The sequence below is a fragment of the Chenopodium album genome, chromosome 4 (assembly GCF_948465745.1).
Source record: "Chenopodium album chromosome 4, dcCheAlbu1.1, whole genome shotgun sequence".
NCBI lineage: Eukaryota > Viridiplantae > Streptophyta > Magnoliopsida > Caryophyllales > Amaranthaceae > Chenopodium > Chenopodium album.
This window is the reverse complement of record NC_137837.1, coordinates 503,868-524,095: the sequence shown is the minus strand read 5'-3', so window position 1 is coordinate 524,095 and position 20,228 is coordinate 503,868. Positions and strand designations below refer to the sequence as shown.

At 34.3% G+C, this 20,228-nt stretch overlaps 3 protein-coding genes across 4 annotated transcripts; all 3 read left to right on the top strand.

The window, feature by feature from the left end:
- The first annotated feature begins 449 nt into the window (after positions 1-449).
- Positions 450-3,782, top strand: LOC145626222 (uncharacterized). 2 transcript variants are annotated; one of them, XM_081678653.1, is made up of 8 exons: positions 450-941; positions 1,161-1,266; positions 1,645-1,737; positions 1,875-2,070; positions 2,184-2,350; positions 2,739-2,944; positions 3,121-3,290; positions 3,430-3,782. In XM_081678653.1, the coding sequence occupies exons 1-8, from the start codon at positions 629-631 to the stop codon at positions 3,595-3,597; spliced, it is 1,419 nt and encodes a 472-aa protein (XP_081534779.1). In that variant the 5' UTR covers positions 450-628; the 3' UTR covers positions 3,598-3,782. The 2 variants fall into 2 exon arrangements, with proteins under 2 accessions (XP_081534779.1, XP_081534778.1); XM_081678652.1 differs by having other exon boundaries at positions 2,172-2,350.
- Positions 3,783-11,432: 7,650 nt separating this feature from the next.
- LOC145626192 (putative nucleoredoxin 1-2) lies at positions 11,433-13,115 on the top strand. The gene has a single exon (XM_081678622.1). The coding sequence runs from the start codon at positions 11,433-11,435 to the stop codon at positions 13,113-13,115; it is 1,683 nt and encodes a 560-aa protein (XP_081534748.1).
- A 3,948-nt stretch (positions 13,116-17,063) lies between these two features.
- LOC145628372 (non-specific lipid transfer protein GPI-anchored 14-like) lies at positions 17,064-19,625 on the top strand. Its single transcript, XM_081680662.1, has 3 exons — positions 17,064-17,508; positions 17,700-17,804; positions 19,253-19,625. Exons 1-3 carry the CDS (start codon positions 17,169-17,171, stop codon positions 19,402-19,404), a joined length of 597 nt encoding a protein of 198 aa, XP_081536788.1. The 5' UTR covers positions 17,064-17,168; the 3' UTR covers positions 19,405-19,625.
- Positions 19,626-20,228: the final 603 nt, after the last annotated feature.

The following is a 20,228-nucleotide window of genomic DNA, read 5'->3' as shown; positions in this document are numbered from 1 at the left end:
TCCTTTATTATTCCTCTTCGGGTATTGCTACTAAAAACTTTTAATGTCAACAATTGATCATCTAATTAAACTAAAAGTTATTATTAAATTGATAGTTAATTATTATTATTTTTGGTTGAAAAATATAATTAGTTTTCAATATCTGAATATCTTGCATTTTCAAATTCTCAATCTTTAATTTGGTCTAATTTTGGACCAAACAACCTCGACGGATGCATTTTTTGCATTTAAAAAATTTCTCATTTTGTCAATTGTCATCGATTAAGGGCTAAATGGTTATTAATAGAGAGAGTTGTTGGTTTATTTTTTCTTGTGGGTTAACTACTTAAGAGGGTAGTTATGTTATGTGAGAATGTGAGATAATTCTAACTAGATAAACACCTAATGCAGGGGTAAAATTGTAAAATCACGTGCATAGTGTGTTGTAAAGTCGTTACTGTCTAAAGTCTCTCTCCTCTTTCCCCATTTTCAGCCAGTAGCCATTACAGCTCCGATTGAAGCTCCATTACCAAACCTTCACTTACCCAGTTACCAAAGCTTAAATCTTTAATCCATAATCATTTGATTGAAAAATGCAAAAGAAGATTAATTTTTGAAAAGTAGCACCTTTTTTGCAATTGAAGCTCCAATGAATCACACAAGAACAATCTTCAAATACGCAATTTCATCAAGGATTCTTCTTCTAACCCTAATTATTCTATGGAGATCTCTTCTCAGTCCTTACGATACTTCTGCATCTATAAACCCTAATTGTCTTTCTGATTCTTCCCAATCCAAAAAATCCCCAATTTTATTCCCTTCAATTGCTTCCGCCATTGAAGAAAGCATTGTTTGGGATTCAGTCTACTTCGTTCGAATTGCTGAATGCGGTTACGAGTACGAGCAGTCTTACGCCTTCTTCCCTCTTTTGCCTATCCTCATTTTCCTCCTTTCTAACTCAGGTTCTTATTTCTCTCTCTTTTCTTTGTAATTTCGTTAATGTCAATACATTCAAGCACAAAAATGACCTAATTTTAAGTTCAATTGGTGATGATGATTGTTAATCGACGAAAGAATTGATTAATTTGACATTTTTTATGCTTAATTGAAGATTGACTATTTTCAAGCTGAATTATTGTGTTTAATTTCTGAATCGTATCCTGTTTGGGCTTTCAAGATAGTTTTCCGGCCGTTGATTTCGGTAATCGGGTATAGAGCTGTGCTGGGATTGTCTGGTTATGTGATCAGCAATGTTGCCTTTGTCTTTGCTGCACTATCTTTATACAGGTATCCCTTCCTTCTTTAATTCAACTTTATTAGCTAAACTTATACGAAGTATAAATGATGATAGTATATTAGTATTAGCTTAAAATTACTGGAATGATGCAAATTATTGCATAAATTGTACTTTGCATTGATCTTCTTCAAGGGCAATTTGGCTTATAAGTACTGTAGAAAGGTATACTATCAGCTGGCCATTTGCAAGGTTCGCGTTTGAAAGACACTCAATTTGATATAGTAATAAGTATTAGTTATGAATTGTAAGTGTTCTTTGTCTTTGTACACCTTCATTGACTTGTAACTCTTCACAAATTTGTGATAAGATGGAATATCTGTGCAGGTAATGTTTCTCATGTGTTGATGTGTCATGTTGTTTCTTGTCAGGCTTTCGGTGGTCATTTTAAAAGATCGAAATGCATCTCTGCGTGCATCTATCTTGTTCTGCTTCAATCCAGCTTCGATATTTTACTCATCAGTGTACAACTCTCTGTCCTTTAATTAAGTTTTTAATGTTATGGAGCACTTAGAATTTACATATTTAGTTAGTTTCGAGTATAGAGTCATGCTTCTATGTGATCATGATATCTTCTCTGACTTTATTTTCTGATATGCAGTTATTCAGAAAGCTTGTATGCTCTACTATCAATTGGTGGTGTGTATCTTTTGATGTCTGGGGTAAACAATGTGCCTGCTCTATTGTTTGCGCTCTCTGGTTTTGCAAGGTCGAATGGAGTGCTTAATGGTGGATATTACGGTTTTAAGGCCCTGCACCAGTCTTATTATGCCATGTATGTGAAGAAGCGTGCTAATGTAAGTACTATTAATTTGCTTCATGTCTAATGTCTCATTGTTGCAGGATTTAAGAGTTTAAGATGCGATGTCCTGATAACGTTTATATTCATTGCTTTCAGTTGGTTCTACAGATTCTTTTAGCAGGAGCATTGCGGTGTATATGTATTTTCATTCCTTTCCTTGCATATCAAGCTTATGGCTATTATAATATCTGCCATGGACGCAATTCAGATGAAATGAGACCTTGGTGCAAAGCAAAGATTCCTTTGTTATATGGTTTTATCCAGAGTCATTACTGGTATGCGATTTCTCTATCCCAACAGTTTTCACTGATAGTGCAGTCAACCTATGCTTTGTTGTTCCATTGTGTTGGATTTGTTTCTGTATTCCAGATTGTTTATTATATTATGAGGCGATCATCAATATGTAATCCACTGAACAACTAGCTTGATGCCATGACTTATAGAGCTGTTTTATAGATTTTCTTGGCTGGTTACACATGTTATGTTTTGCCTAAGGATTCACCTTAAGCTTCAAAATTTCTGAAAAGTGCTTATATTTTTAAAAAAGTGGCCTGCGAGGACTGAGACTGATTCATGGTTTGACAGATATAGTCATTGCATAGTAGAATATCTGTGTTGTTTGTCTTTCCCACCTTAACTGTCTTGAATCGTTCCTTGTTTCAGGGGTGTTGGGTTTTTGCAGTATTTCCAATTTAAGCAGCTACCAAATTTTCTGCTCGCATCTCCTGTGCTATCTTTGGCATTTTGCTCAATTATTTCTTACTTGAAAGCTGATCCAGAGAACTTCTTTTCACTTGGTTTTGGAACAGCATCAAAGAAAAACAATGCAGCTTCTTTGGAAGATGAATATCTCTCTGCTGCAAACAAAGGTAAGGTGATAATGATATCTGCTTTTGTATTGCAGTCACTAAGTGAATACTTGTTGTGTCTATATGCATATTTGTCTCATGGAATTGGTTATAGTTCTTGAAGAACTATGTCATATTTAACTTCAGCATTTTTTTTACCGAGCCCCCTTCAGAATCCATTGTATTCTATTTGACAGAGCCTATAATTGTGAGGCGACGACCAAAGTCTATGATTGTTGAAAGATCCGTGTTTCCTAAAGAGAATCAGGTCTCGGTTAAATCTGGATACTATTCGGCAAGTGTGATTCCTTTCATTATTCACTTGAGCTTCATGGCTGCCACAGCCTTCTTTGTTATGCATGTTCAGGTGATAGTTATTCTCATAGTCGTTTTTAAAGTATTATGTTTAGAATCTTTTGTAGAATATGGATGAGTAGGATGACTACTTTAAAAACTTCATCTTGGAGTCCTTATTTGATTTTAATGCTTTAATTCTTTCTTTGCAGGTTGCGACTCGGTTTTTATCTGCTAGCCCACCTCTCTACTGGTTTGCCTCTTACTTGATGACTTCTTCAGGAAATAGTCGGCGATGGGCACAGTTGATATGGGCATATGCTGCGTTGTACATACTCCTTGGTAGTTTGCTTTTTTCAAACTTTTATCCATTTACTTGAACATTAAGGATGTATTAAGGTCATTTAGGCTCCTTGTCAAAAAAAAAAAGGGGGGGGGGGGTCATTTATACTCGTACTTGCATTCCTTGGAGGAAACTGGAATGGCAGCTTAGGAATGCCTTTGTATGTTCAAACAGCTACGGACTTACAGAGTACAGTGAGAAAATCTGGGCCTGGACACTTCATGGGCAATAATGTTGGGCATAAAAATGGGCTGGACATGACAATTTGACAAAGATTGAAACAAATTTGATTGATAACCTGCAATTTTTTCCATAGCCCTATGATACTTGTACTATAGCTCCTACTAACAATTCATAGTGCACTATGGAGTAAAAGTAAAACGAACAAACAAACGAAAAAAAACCCAAAAGGAATTTAACTTTCAGGCTCGAACTCAACCAACACCATTAGATCAAAAGGCAAGAATTCATGTGCATAAATGAATTATTGAATTGATACTTTGATCAGAATAAGAAGCGTTATGAATATTAAGATTATATATGCAAAACAATATAAGGAAAGATAAGAGTAGTTGATTACAAAGTCAAATAAGTCAGTGTCAAGTATCAAAACACTGAAAATTTAAGGTCACCGACATAGCTACATAGCTAATAATCACTAGACTAATTATACTCCGATTCATAGCTAACAATCACTAGACTAACAATACTCCGATTCATAGCTAATAATCACTATACTAACTATACTCCGACCCAACAAGCTAAGCTGATAAGCTGATACTCCGATCCAACGTTAAATGTGAACAAAACTACTTGTCGCTTCTTTAAAACTAAACATCTTTCATTTTTTTTCTTTTTAAATGTGAACAAAACTACTTGTCGCTTCTTTACACCATGATTCCATCGAAATTTCTTTTTTTGATTACCATGCTTGCAGTCAACTTGAGTAAAGTTTGAGTCAAAGATTAAAATAACTTGCTTCAAAAGCTTCGATTTGAACTTCGGTGATGTTCCACATTGAATAGCGACCGGTCCTAATTTTTTTTGGAGCTCTCTTAGCAAATCTTCAGCTACCATACCGGTATAGTCCCCTTCGGTTTTTAGGAGTCCGGGTTTTTTTTCACTGCAATACACAATAACTAAAGTCAACGATATTTTTTTTTTTTTTAATGATAAGAGACAAGGAATGTTTAAGCTTAATTAGTTACTAACTTACTACAGTAGTACAACGATATTTTTTTTTTTTTTAATGATAAGAGACAAGGAATGTTTAAGCTTAATTAGTTACTAACTTACTACAGTAGTATTAATTATTACAATAAGTACTGAAATTTAATTCATATACATGCTAACATTCTAGGCAACCAGAATAAATCATACAATAGCCCAAGCCCGACTGTCCAAGCCCAACTGGTCATCTAGCCCTTTCACATTTTTATTTAACAAATCAACCCAAAGAAACAAACTTTTGTAAATTATAAGGCTACACGTTAATGAAGCTACCCGTAATCAATCAACTGAAGTCAGCCCTGCCACATCAGCTCTGCCTCATAACAGAATTCCCTAGATTTCAGGAAATTAGTTACAGATATTTTGTTAAGTTAGTTACTGATATTTGTGGGATTCTTACAGAAGTTTCTAGATTATGTATTGATATATATTCACATTTTCTGCTGTAATATCATTATTCAATCATAATCAGATAATTTTTCCCCAATATTTTCTCTCCTTTTCTCCTTAATTTTTCCAGAATTATCACACATAATACTTGTACAGTATATTTGATTACTTTAAGGTAAATAAAAAAATTCAATTATTTTTTATTTTTTGATTTTAAAGGTAAATTAAGGCTACACATAATACTTGTACTTGATTTTTTTAAGTAAAAAAAAAAATAGATCATTTTTTTTTTCAAACGTAAAAAGAACTAGTAAATCATTTACCTATCTTTTTCACCACTTTTTGAAGCTTCTCAAGTGGACATATCGTCAAGATAGTATTAAAATACTCGAAAACGGTCATGTTGGTTCTTCTTCCATGTTTATCCCACTCTCGCTCCCAATTAATTTCGGGTGCGAAATAGTCACCATAATATGGCATTTTCTTTTCCATTTCGGATTTGATCTTCTCGACCTACACAAATATATATTGTGTATTAATAATAATTTTAAAAAAAGTTGAAAAAAAAGGAAATAAATAGGAGGAATTCTAACCTTTTTAACCTCAAAACGTTCTACTGAATTTTTATCCTCATCTTTACACAACCATAGACCATGGATTGTGAAGTCTTTTAGTAAGTGGTCGGGTACCTTCGTCTTTTGGTTTTCCTTTTGGTCGGAATTTTGGAGCTCATAATGAGTCCATGGGAGCTACAAAATAATGAGTGACGTAAACTATGTAAAGAAATAGAGAGTATATAAAGAAAACATTATAAAAGCGGTATAATAGAAGCATGCATGCACGTATACATACATTTTTTCTTAAAAATAAAGAGAATCTAAAGAAAAAATTACAAAGAAGTGTATGCATAAATTGATAGTATAGAATAGCTAAATACCGCCATTGTTAGTTTGTAAAAAGGTGGAGTTGGAGTTGGAGGTGGAGGTGGAGAAGAAGGAGAAGCCATATTTTTCCTTTTTTTTGAAAGGGAAGGAGAAGCCATATTATCACATAAAATGAGAACGTGTGACTACGTTGAATTTTTTTAGTTTGTATTTTGATGTGAAGTGTTGTTGCTTATATATATATAGATACATGATCACTGATCATAAGGACTAATAATAAAAATAAATAAATAAATAAAAAAAAGGAACATAGTGACATTATTTTAAGTAAAAGAATCATGTCAAAAATACACAATTACACAACATAGACATTAATATTGGTGTCTCTTCTTTTTAGATAAATGTATGTGTATTGTTGCAAAAAACATGAACAGAAGTCACACTGATTTTTTTTAAAAAAAAATAGTTCAACAATAATAGACTCTAAATAATAAATGAAAGTAAAACTACACAGCAATTGTTTATGAATTTTAAAGTACAACAATTGTAAATAAACATATGCATTCTTTAAAATTTTAATTAACAAAATACTCCGTATAAATTTGTGAAGATGTACTTTAGCTCTATGTGTATAATGCTTTAGGTATCTTATTTTTTGATAAATATATTCACAAAATAAAATAGTTATTATTATTGGAAATATTAGCCTGGAAAATGTACGTACATGCAAAGAGCGAGGTAGATCCCAATTATTATGAAGTGATTATGTAATTTAAATTAGTAAGTACATCGGTTTAACCATATAACTTATGAAGTAACATCAAACTCACTGTCTAGATGCTACTTTTCTTTTGTATCTTACATAAACAAGACTGATATTAATTCATTGATTGATAGTTTGGTACCATTAACAACCAACTTATTATTTTTAAATAAACACATGTATACCAAGTACTTTGTACGTAGTGTTTCTTAACATAAACATAATTTAGGAGACATAGCAGTAGTGTAGTTTTCATTAAAATCTTTGCATGTGAATGTACATATTAAAAAAAAATGGCAAAATTAACTTCAATGCAAACTTAAAAGATACTTTAAGGAGGAAGATCGAGTTATCAATACTATATACTAAAAGACACACCAGCAATGACACGTGTCATTTCCTGGTGTGTCCCTTATATTTTTATTTTTATTTTTTTTTTTTTGAAAAAAAAGTTATATAAGGAAAAAATCTTTCTACATATAAGTAATAATTACATATGAAATATACAACAGTATGTAGAAGATTTGATTTAGCTTTCCAAAAAAAATATTGACAACTAATAAGTTAAGCAACTAAATTAAAAATAATATTCTTAACATACAAGTAATTTGTGACATGTGAATGTGGACAATTTATTTAAGGAATGAAAGACATACAGAGTATTATAAATTATATATTTATATACGTTTATTACAAAAAAAAATATATATTTGTTTCTTAATTTTTTAACCATGTAATAGAAGCTACGGGCTTAAATAATAAAATGTGAATATTAAATCAACAAATAATATTTTTTATCATTTTTTGATTTTGTCATGTTTTTAAAATCAATTATTGAAAAGTACCGTGCATGGCACGGGAACTAACCTAGTATACTATAGATTTGAGTTTTTTTCATTAGATTATTATCTATAGCAATATTTTGATTAGATTATTGATTTAAAATCACTGATCACATTGACAATTAAGGTAGTTATAAGCTTATAACTTATAAGCATAGTAGTCTAGCTTGTTAATAATAATATTGCAACAGTTAAACATTGAAAAAACACTTTAGCAGTACTCGGTAACTGGTATGTACAAGTACATAGACTAGAGCTATAAAATGACAAATTGACAATGTCCCTAAGCTAGTGGCTAGTGCGTGCTACATAGTAGGTACAACTAGTGAACTAGAGTAGTGGCTACTGAAGCTTTGATCAACAACCAAAAAAGTTGATCAAACCAAAAAGTTGAACAATGTAAAATGAGGAATACCATGAATTTGATTTTCGCTCATGTACTCTAGGTCAAGGTATTATTCATATAGTGTGAATGTGTGATATATATCAAGGTGTTATTCATATATATAATGTGTGAGATGAATATCATCATGTATGTGTACTGTGTAGTAGTTGCATCAGCTATAATGCGGGAAGCTGTAGTTCTTTGAGTTGAAATAGCATTAATTCTCCCATAATATCTGGTGATATTGAGGTTGTGCTATCTGTATGACTGGTCTAAAAAGGTGATTTCACATTTTAGTCCATTACATATCTACCTGTCAAAATTTGCAAATTTGGCCTACTATTTTGTAATAGTCTCTTGATGTTCACTACTAATTTGGTTGTTGACAGAAAACTTCTTATGTGAGCATAATGTTATTAATTTCATTAATTTCGAAATTTAATCAACATCTTTAGTAGTGCTCATTATTTAGCATGATAAATATAATTAGATGATTTGAAGATAATAAAATGGATAATTACAATTTAGTAGTGCTCATCTTTCACAGTTGTGAGGACTTTCTATTTCCCTTTTCTTTTATGACATTTCTATCTTATGCATTCGAGCTAGTAGGGAAGCCTGAACTAAAACCTTCACCAACTTCAGAAAGTGGTACATTTATTCTCCATACTTAATCTGGTATAATTACAAGGGGCATAGCCTCGCAAGGCTGTTGGTGCAGCTGCTGCCTCGCACAGCAGCTGCTGCTGCCTCGCAGGCGTGCAGCTGCTGCCTCGCACTATATGCCGACTTTGCTGCTGGTGTTCTGCTTCTGTGCTGCTCCTTATCTGGTGTTCTGCTTCTGTGCTGCTATTATGCTGGTATTCTGCTTCTGTGCTGCTCCTTATGACAAGTCTCGCATATGTTTGTAACCTTGTATTTTATTTTAATTTTTTAGACAAAAATTGTAATATTACAACATTTATTTATGAACATATGTAAGTTTATACATATGTTAGTGTTTATTTACCAATTTAAGTGGAAAAAATGCAAAAAAAAAAAAAAAAATATTTTTTTTGCCCATTATTGGCACCGGTTTTGAACAGGAACCGGTGCCAATAGCCCCTTAAAAAAAAAACCGGGAAGTGCTATTGCCACCGGTTAACCGGTGGCAATCCTTGTTTTTGCCACCGGTTTTGAACCGGTGGCTTTTTTATACGAGTATTGCCACCCCCAAATGCCCACCGGTTCAAAACCGGTGGCATAAGGGGGTTTTGAACCGGTGGCCAAATGCTTTTTTCGCCTAGTGCTTGGAAGATTTCCACCGCCATTTTCGGATTCATTTGAGAAACCTTTGGAATTTGTAAAAAGCTTGAAATTTGGGGAACCGATTGGGGTGAATTCTGACAAATGCTTTTACAATATACTCGCACTACTGTAGTAACATGAAGGTGAATTGCGCGTGGGATACAATTCGACTCAGAAATTGCGTCTTTTAGAAACAAAATTGATGAATAGAGAAAAGTGGGAAAAACTTTAATTAGCTCTTGATTGAATGAAACTACTAAGTTTGAAACAACATCACATTGAAATGGGAGATGGGGTTTTCGCCATTGATGATCAGTTAAGGTTGAGGAAGAAAGAGAGGGAAGCTCGATGAATTGAGAGAAGAAGCAACTAAAATCCTAACACCAAAACCCCTAACTTAATGATTGGAATGAAGCTGCCGACGTGGTAAGGGAGAAAGGGAGGGGGTTAGCAGGCAGTGTAGGTGGGTCACCGGGGGTGGGACGTTCTAGGTGGCGGCTTAATTAGGAAGAGGGGAAGAGAGAGGGTGGTGGTAGGCTGGTGGTTATATGGCCATATGGGTAAGGGAGGGGTTTTTGGTTTTTTTTTTTAAAAAAAATATTATTTTTATAATAATTATATTGTTATAAATTATTTTTTATTATCATTAATGTTACCATTTGCTTATTAGTATTAATTTGTGATTACCATTGATAATCAAAATATTTAGACTTCATCAGTGATAAAAAAATAAAAGTTCGTAATTACCAAAGAGAATTTCTCTAATTTTTTTACATATTATTAATATACTTGATAATTGGCTTAGATGGTGAAATGGTTATCGTTGTTATAAGAGGTTGAGGGTTCAATCCTCCATATTCATGTTCCTTTTAATATCCTATAGATAATAGGTTTTACAATTTACACAATATAAACCCTAATTAGCAAACACATACACTCCCACTATCTCCTCTTGAGCGTAAGGTGGTAGTGGTCCGATTGACGTGCTTTGTCCGGGTAGTAATTTTGGTGGTTCCTCTCTCACCCAACCAATCTTGTAATAAAGGACGTTTTATTCAAGTCCGTAGGCTAAGTAGAGGAGCAACACTTGGAGCTATATTCTAGACCTGATCTATGGTTAGGCCGGGACGAAGCCTTAAAAAGCAACCCATTCATTGGGTCGGGTCGCTTCTAGTTTCAGGCCAAAAATTTCATGCACAAACCTGCCCAATGACCGGGGCGTGTGGGCTTTTAGAGCCATTTTGGGCCAGGCCAAAAAAAAAACACTAAAATAGCAAAATAATGCATTTCCAAAACCCGCCCAAAAAATTTAAAAATCGGGCTGAAATAAGCTACCTAGAACCCGCCCAAACCTAGGTCGGGCCATATTTGATTAGCTCTACTATATTCTCCCTATATATTTATACTAATCTATTAAAAGACGTTCCTATGAAAGTCTTCCATATGTTTTCCATTGCATGCCACACACTTATATTTAAAAAAAATATGTTCTTCACAAGATTTGAAGACACAACCTCTAATTATAGAGGTGAACATCTTACAACCAAGCTATATGATATTTTATGTTCTCTTATGATGCAAAATATTAATATGTATACCAATTTTACTAACTAGATAAATTATATTGACCCGGGGCATCGTCTGAGTTTAAATACTAGTTTGTAGTTAATTCGCACGTGGAATTTATGCATTAAAAGTATAATTATATATATATATTTTGAAAACAAATATACTTCGTACATTGTATAACTTTGTAGTAGTATAAATATCTATTAATAATATATTTTTTGATAAATTGTTTTATATGTTACTTAAAAATGATAGTCAAATTAGTTTATAAACAGTGAAAAAAAGTCAAGTATTAATACTATTCGGTAGTAAAGAGGCTTTGGGTGATGTTGTGATTAATGGGTTTGAAGTTAGTTTTTGGGGGCCCATATCTATGTTGATACAAGAAAGTTGTTGAAGGAATACCCTAAGCTGCAAAGCATATAAGTAGTGTTGTAGCCGGTTCGTCCCTTAAAACTGTCCAGCAAAGTAAAGAAAAGCGTGAGAGTGGTGTTTGAGAAATCAATAGAATTGGAATTGAAAATGTTAAACTATTTAGTTATTGGTGGTGATAAATCAGCTAAAGAATTGGATTCTTTTGAATCAGATCCATCTGGAAAAGATTCATCTTCAGAATTATCACTGTCGTCGTCTTCATCGGAATATGAGTCTTTTCGAAAAGCCAAACATCGTCGGATGGATGATAATTTAGAAGTAGACAAAAAGGCGGACATAGTAGCATTGTTGTCGAGCAGCAGCCGTGATTTCTTAGTTGACAAAAACGGTGATCGAGTTAAGATAAGCAGTCTTCCCCTCTCCGGTAAATACATCATGATCTGTCGCTTTGACCTTCCTCTTGAATCTTTCACTATACAAGGTAATATATTATGGGCTCTTAAACATGCTTCTTCTAAGTGGTCTAATTTTCAGTTGGTTGTTGTTGCTAAGATGAGTCCCGGGTCCGAACACGATTCTGAGCTTTTCTATTCCTTTCTATCTTCCTTGCCCTCTTGTCTCGCTGTCCCTTTGGATGATTCTGATTTTGAATTTTCAAGAGATTCTCTTATTTTAGATCCCAGTGGAGTCGTTTTGCAACGTTCTTCCTGTAGATTCCTCATACGCCATGGAATTAAATCTTTACCCTTCACTGAAAACTGGATATTAACCCTTGATAATTATCTTTTCAATAAGTCTCGTGCTAGACCTTTGCCTCTTGAGGATCTCTTAAGCCTTAAACTCTCTGATTGCCTCTCTAACATTGCCGCCACCGACACCATTTCTGTTTCCAAACTCACCGATAAGCTTGTGGGGTTATACCTCTACCTCAACGGCCAGTTGTTAGACACCGTGAATCGGGTGTATCAAGAGAGTCGCTCCAAGAACCGCGAATTGGAGATTGTGTTAGTCTACGTCTCCTTGTCGGATGATCCGCAACATTACATGGACTCTGTTGATGCTGTGTTGAAGGGTAGAGGGATATCATCTTGGTGGAAATCGCCGTTGAATGACTCTACATTCCGGAAGTTGTGGCTTATTTGCGACGAATCTGAGAGGGATGAGCTCATCATTGTCGGACCTCAAGGTCGTTTTGTGGAGCTCAAGGGAGCTGATGCTATTACATTGGAGACTGTCCATGATTTGTATCCCTACTCTGCTGAAGCCCTCGCCCACCAGGAGACTACCAGGCTTATTAAATTGAGTTTGGAGTCATTGCTGTTTCCGAGTATAAACGACTACCTTGTTACCCAACAAGGTCTTCATGTGCATCTCAGAGACCTTCAAGGGAAAAAAGTCCTGCTTTTCATTGCCAACTTTGATCCCGAGGAGTCTGAATTCAAAGTTATAATCAAGGGGATGAACGAATGGTGTGCTGAATATAAACAACACTACATGAATTCCTCCTCCAATACAGTTCTGGTGTTCGCACCTGTCTTCTCAGGTGACTTGAAGTTTACTAAAGAGGAATCGGATCCTAGAATGTCGTTTCTTTGGGACTCCACAATGCAATGGCTCATATGCCCCCCTGATCCTCATCGCCAACTTCAAATATATAATCACGTAATTCCCAAGGGTGTAGTCGGCCATGATTTGTCATACATTGTATTCGGAGAGGATGGAGGAATTGTTTCAGCAGATCGACCTAAATTGTCTAACTTTTTTCTTCCTGGTCAGTTGTACCATGATATTCTTCTTTATTACATTGACCTCTTCAACGATGGTATATGACCATATATATCCGGACTGTTATTTAATTAATTTTACGTTGGATCGGAGTATCAGCTTAGCTTGTTGGGTCGGATTATAGTTAGTTTAGTGATTATTAGCTATGAATTGAAGTATTGTTAGTCTAGATTATTAGCTACGAATCGGAGTATAATTACTAATTAGTCTAGTGATTATTAGCTATGTAGCCATGTTGGTTACCTTAAATTATCAGTGTTTTGATACTTGACACTGACTTTCTTATCAATTACTCTTATCTTTACTTACGTAGTATATTGTTTTGCATATAATCTTAATATTTATAAAGCTTCTTATTCTGATCAAAGTATCAAATTCTTATGCAGCAAATTCAATAATTCATTTATGCACATTAATTCTTGCCTCTTGGTCCTAGGATTATAGTACTACATACAAGTATGATAGGGCTATGGAAAAAAATGGCAGGTTGACAATCAAATGTGTTTCCATCGTTGTCATGTCCAGCCCATTTTTATGTCCAATATTATTGCCCATGAAGTGTCCAGGCCCAGATTTTCTCACTGTACTCTGTAAGTCCAATATTATTTCACAAATAAAACTCTGGACATATGCTCGTAACTTTGTCATTACTCGTGGGTGTCTCGTCTTATTGTCTTAATGATGTTTCCTAGGGGGAGATGCGTCTACGACTCTCCTTTCTACTCCGTATACATTAGCTAGGGTCTTCTGTCAATAAGTTTTGGGTGTTTAGCTAGTGTACAAATCGATCGAGCTGTTGTACGTAGCATAATAATGAGTAATTTTATATCATGAAATGTTCAATTTTAATAGAATTAAGCCAATAATGTTTCCATATTTGAATCCTGCTATGCGCATATATGACCTTGAGCAAATATTATTCTTTCATGTTCTTAGTTGTAGATTGAATAAATTTTTGTTCCAAAATTATCTTATTAAACTCGAATGATTCTTGGACTGAAGAACGGACATCTTAGTGGAACGGAAAAAGTATGTACTCCGTACCATATAATTTAGATTATAGACGAGGGTACATATATAGGCAATATAGCTAGAATTAAATGAAGATTGGGTGCAAATTGGGCTACTCCAGCTGCGATGGCCGATGGTAATAATAATGCATGGTTGTCTGAGATGATCATTCATGATTGGTACATTATTATTATAGCAACTACTTAATTTAATGAAACGTTCCCAACTGTTACTTCCATCTTAGCATTCAATTTAAACAACCCCAACCCTCCCTTTTTATGGAATACCAACTCGTCATTTCTCATAGCAGAGTTTTATTGTGAAAGAAGATACTTATGAATAAATTCTATATATAGGATATGCAGCTTGTATATGGAAGTTTCTGTACGCACTTGAGGAAAATGCATGCACCAGATTTACTTGAAGGACGTGGACAAATAGACAATCAAAATTATTCAATGTCTTCCATCTGTATCATAGTTAGTTGTCAGGCTGTCCTTATTACGTACTCCTCATAGTTAAGGTTATGACATATACTACGTAATTTTACAACAAAGTTTGTTTATAATACTCGAGTCATTTCTAGTAAAATAGTACTCCGTATTTGGTGACTATAAATTCATCACAGGGGAAGGATTATGTACTAATTCTAGCTGTTTTACTAACAGAAATGAACATGAGAATCCTAATTTAGTGTTTCAAACATGTATATTGTATACTTGTATTAGTAATTTAGTGTATTACATTAATTTCACAGCCTTGGTGAATGTACTTTAAATACTTTTATTTATGAACACTATGCTTTTGAAATCAGGAAGTTAAAAAATCCACCCAAAAAAAGCTAAACAAATGGGACTCTACTTAAATTTTGTAATAAAGAAAGCTACCATTATTATAAGGGAAAACGTTTTCCCTGAAATAGTGAAATACGGTATGAATTATGTGCTATAAATTGTAAATATTTTCAATCAAATCATTCAAATGAATATAATTACACGCGGCACTAGTAGGGGTGGGCAGGTGGCAGCACCGACTAAGGTGGGGGCTACAATGCTTTCGTGGACACCTACATGTTGGTGGTGGTATAAATAAAGGTTTAGTTTGGGTGTCACTAGTGGAGGTCGGCAGGTGGCCGCTGGTCAAGTTGAGACGTTGAGCAATGGCTAGGTGGTCTGGTGAGGGACTTAGGGTGGTGATCGGGTGGTGGTTGAACAAAAGGTTGAAAATTTATGACCGTGTCAATTAATACTTAGTGAAATTCGCTATGTGTTATTTCTTACTCCGATCTTTTTATATTTTACATTTGAAATCTTTTGTAAAGAAAATGACTAGTGTAAAAAAAATAATAATAATAATAAAAAAATTAGAGACGGAGATAAAACTCTTTTATTAAGAGTACATTTTTGTTGTTTTTGAATGAGCGAATACTCGTACTTATTTGGATGTTTGTGGTTGAAATCAATTAAGTGAATCAACCCATATTTGTCTAATGCGGCCATAAAACAGTAAAACTTATTGGACAAATATCTTATCACGGCCTCACGGGTTGTTTGGACAAACATCTTTCCTTTGGTATTGACTTAATTTTTACCTTTAGAGCTACGGAGCATCTATATTTTGGTTTCCACGTTGATTGATCCCTTCTTCTACGACACAACGAAGTCACACATTTTGGCATTTTTGCGTGTATAAAAGACAAAAATATTTTTCATTATCTATAACAAAATCGTATCGTTAGGATTGTCACTTATAAGTCATAAAAACCGTCGTAGTATCAAATACATATATCTATATAAGACTATTAGAATTTATATTTTTGAGAATCAATGTTGGTCTAGTGGTTAGATCGTTAGTGGCCCTCCTTCCACCTCTGTGAGATCAAATCGTACCCACGTATAAACCATTAACATTCGTACATGTGTGCGCATATATATGTTTTGAATTTCTTTTGCTTTACACACCATAGTAGAAATGTCAAACGTGAATATGAATTACTGCAATTCTCACAAGACCCATTACGGCACTACCTACCCCGTCCATCCCTCCTAACATAGATAATGCTATGAATTGTGATGATGAATTGACAATATTTTCTTTTGACGATTGGGTGGTCACAATGATTTATTTTGACGTGGGTCGTCCTCAGATCATTATTGTTAAATACACTTAATAATAGAAGCCATACTTCGTGTATAACTGATAGAGTATAAAACATATTCCTGGGCCTCAATCATCAACTTAAGCTTTTGGTTGAATTGGTCCTCTAACATGGTATCAGAGCCAACGTGACATAAAGGTCACGGGTTCGAATCTCATCCACCCCCCACTTTCAAGTAGAATATTAAGCGCTGGGTATGAGGAGGCCGGGCCCATGATGCATCCACACTTTTAGCCCAAACGGGTTTTTGGTTGAGTTGGTCCTCTAACAATAACTAATTAATATCCAAAAAAAAAAAATTGATATGTGGAAGCCAAACTGTCTTCTTCATTATTTAAATTCAATTTTTTAGATAGCCGTAACACTAATATATTATTAACAACACATACTTGCCAAGGCACCATTGCTTATATACTTTAATAATTTCTCAGCCACACCGAATTAATTAGGCGCTATTGATATTTTTTGGTCAATATATAAGAACAAGAATTGATGTTTTTGGAATTCATATAAGTTATTTGCACACTTTTATTTGTGAGATGTGAATTGAAAATGTAACCGAGAATTTTTTTTTTTTCTCTTCTTTGCAAAATTGTCAATTTGTTTTATAGAAATTATTAGCACCGGGACTATGAAATGAATTTCGAAAAATACTCAAACTTGTAATTATAAGGTGAAGCAAAATTGAGTAGAAGAGGGTATATGGGGTTATTGCATTTATTATTGGCTAATTGCTTGTCCTTTCTATCTCTACAGTTGCCACCTGTAATTGGTGACATGGACTAACATTTTAATATGGGCACACTTATAAAGCACCATGCTCCATTATATTGAGCACTACTACCCTACTCACAAAAGCTAAATAACGTCTCAATCTAAGAGTGTTATTTATCTCTTCATTATACCTCAGTTTTCACACACACAAAAAAATGGCAAGAATACATAGGAAAGTAGGTTTATTGTCAATTTTAGTGTTGTTGCTAGTAAGTGAGTGTAGTTGTGACATACACAAGGATAAAGAAGAGTGTGCAAATCAACTAGTTGGGTTAGCAACATGTCTTCCTTATGTTGGTGGTCAGGCTAAGTCTCCTACACAAGATTGTTGTACTGGTCTCAAACAAGTGCTCAAGGATAGCAAGAAATGTTTGTGTATCCTTGTTAAGGACCGTAACGATCCCAGCCTCGGCTTAAAGGTTAATTCTACCTTGGCTCTTAGTCTACCTAAGGAATGTCATGCCACTGATAATGCTAGTGTTGATGAATGTCCAGGTACGCACGCGTACATATCTATTTCTTGCTTCTTATCGTTCAAGCCCTTTGAATTGTACTCCCTCCGTGTCTATTTGTTCTTCGTTTTTTAGATACGGAAGGACAAAAGGAGCTGAAAAAATTATTAGAGTATACTTCGTATATCATTATATTTTTAATTAATATTTCCTTATATTTTTGTGGTTGAACAGCACTTCTGCACTTGGCACCCAATTCTCCAGAGGCTAAGGTCTTCAATGATTTTGCTAAAGCTGCTGCTGCTGCTCCTCCAACCAGTGGGACTCCAGCTTCTAGTGGTAAACTTTGATTCCTTTTTCCTTTTCTAACCTTTCTGCCACTTTTAAATTTGTACAGAATTAATCTAATAATAACCCACAATTAGCATCATGAAGGGGATTGTTAAATACCGCCCTCAAATCTTCGAGTAACGCCCACAAAATAAAACTGAATTTACAAACTTACCCTTTTGTATTAGCACAATTGTTTTTATTTTTTGTTTTTATTAGCACAATTGTTTTTAATTACTACCATCTCCGATCACAACACCCATTTCACTCCACTCCATAAACTTTCACCACCACCACCACTACCTCCCTTTACTTACAAGTCACCGCTATCCAACCTTTGTTAATAGTAGTTAGGACAGTTCGTTATTGGTATTTTGGTAATAGGACAATCAATCTATATCAATTGCTCTTAATTCTGGCTGATAATTTGGTGCACCGCCACCACCACCTTATCCTGCTGTTCAGATCTGAACTAGTTGTGTCAATTCTTTCCGATATTCAACCATTTTTTCTTTTATAATTTATGGAATCCTGAAGTTCTGCGATTTCTCCTTTTTTTTTATAATTATTTTTTCTTTATATGTTTTTTTTTTGGTTATTTGTTTGCTGGAATTTGTTACAAAATGATGAATTTTCTGGGTTCATTTAGTGGATTTTGGTAGGAAACGACCCTTTTTTCGAAATCTCTGGGTAGAAACGCCCAAAAATTTCGAACCACCGTCCAAGATTAGATTTTTTTAGGCGTTTCCTACTCTTATGTGCGAAAAAAATAGGCGTTTTGCCCAGAATGTATTTTTATACGCCCAAAAATTATGTTTGTTTGTAGTTAAAATTGTTATTACAGTATAGTTATTGTTATTAATAATGTGAGAAGAAGACGAAGACGACAATGAAGTAGGTGGTAATTGTGGTGGAGGTGGTGGTTGTTGCCAAGAACCAAAGCTGCAGCTTGCGCTCATGAAAAGGATGCTTATATGAAATCAATGGGCTTTGTTAATAATAATATTATTGATTTTGTTAGTATTTTTAATATTAATTTTGTAAAATTGGAAAAATTTGATTGATTTTGAAAGCTAAAGTGGTTGATCATTGATCAATAGTCATTAGTGGCGGGTGACCACTAGAAAAATTTGATTAGTTTTATAATAAGGGTAGGAACGTATTTTTAGGTTATACATGCGGGCGATACTTGGAGATTTGAGGGCGCCGTTTAGCGTTCCACATCATGAATGAAAGATCAAATCTGCCCACCTAACACATGCTTATTTAAAATTTTATTTTATTTTATTTTATTTTATACAGTACTTTGTATTTAATTTTTTTTTTTATTTATTTTGCTCAGCTCCCTTGTCTCTAAATGAATATTTTTAGTTTAACGGTAATTGTCTCACAAAAAAGTAAAAGTAAAACAAAAAGGTAAGGCAGTTTATTATTAAAGTTGTGATCTTGTGTCGCAGGTAAGTCCACTGGAGGAGGAGGAGGAGGAGGTGGTGGTGGTGGAGCGAGCGCCAAGGAAACTAGTGATAGTGGAAAGGGCAAGGGATGTTTGGTTGCTCAAATGTTTTATGGAGCCTTGATTTGGAGCTTTGTTTCACACTTTGTCTTTTAACAGGATTTTAGAAGAATTGCGTTCATCATATAGGTTTATTAAGTTTTATCTTCATGTCTGCTTAATTTTGTCAATTTTACAAGAATTTCTTCGCGCCCTTATGAGTTTTTAGGAAGGTATATGTTAATGTATTACCATCGATTATTTTTAGTTGTAATTTCTGTGAAACTAATGACATTTGAATAATGACAATAAAAGATCGAGTTGTTACAAAAAAACAAGTCTTAATTTTGTACAATTATTTTAAAGGACTATTATTGTTATTATACGTTTAATGGTGAAATGTAACGCAACTAGCCGGAGGTTAGGCAAGTGGCACCACACATTTATTTCTACCTAGCTATGGTGTTGCTATCCTCATAACTACATTGATTAATGGATTTTCATTAAAATTGCTCATCTATCTAAATCAGCTTTGCCTTTCACAATAATGTGGTTATCATCATATCAGTAGTGTTAAATAAACATGTAGGCCTTCCTTGCTTTTGCAATAGGCAATGTAGCACGGATAGTTTAAGATGGTACGTTATTTGTGTGTGATACTCGACATTGACATGTAATTAATATCGCTATCGTTTTATCATGTGCCATAAGTATTGTACCTAGGCTACTTGTTTCCATCCATAAGTAACGTCGGGTTCGGGTAGTAGTTGTTTGATGGTGATTTGGGCTTTGTTTGAGAAATAGTGGTTGATCGGGTTAGGTCGATGACCTGATTTCTGCGCACAGAGTTAATATTGGGATGGAGGCTGCAGCAAGAGTAATCCTTGGGTACTGATGCTATTTTGGCAACAACATTACTTAGACTAGAGATAAATGTCTTA

What these genes read in the sequence shown, in the direction of transcription:
- LOC145626222 (XM_081678652.1), top strand. Translation starts at nt 629, where the DNA reads ATGAATCACACAAGAACAATCTTCAAATACGCAATTTCATCAAGGATT. An exon ending in TCGATATTTTACTCATCAGT is followed by an intron (nt 1,738 to 1,874) that starts GTACAACTCTCT and finishes TCTGATATGCAG; the next exon opens with TTATTCAGAAAGCTTGTATG. An exon ending in TTTATCCAGAGTCATTACTG is followed by an intron (nt 2,351 to 2,738) that starts GTATGCGATTTC and finishes TCCTTGTTTCAG; the next exon opens with GGGTGTTGGGTTTTTGCAGT.
- LOC145626192 (XM_081678622.1), top strand. Translation starts at nt 11,433, where the DNA reads ATGTTAAACTATTTAGTTATTGGTGGTGATAAATCAGCTAAAGAATTG.
- LOC145628372 (XM_081680662.1), top strand. Translation starts at nt 17,169, where the DNA reads ATGGCAAGAATACATAGGAAAGTAGGTTTATTGTCAATTTTAGTGTTG. An exon ending in TAGTGTTGATGAATGTCCAG is followed by an intron (nt 17,509 to 17,699) that starts GTACGCACGCGT and finishes GTGGTTGAACAG; the next exon opens with CACTTCTGCACTTGGCACCC. An exon ending in TGGGACTCCAGCTTCTAGTG is followed by an intron (nt 17,805 to 19,252) that starts GTAAACTTTGAT and finishes CTTGTGTCGCAG; the next exon opens with GTAAGTCCACTGGAGGAGGA.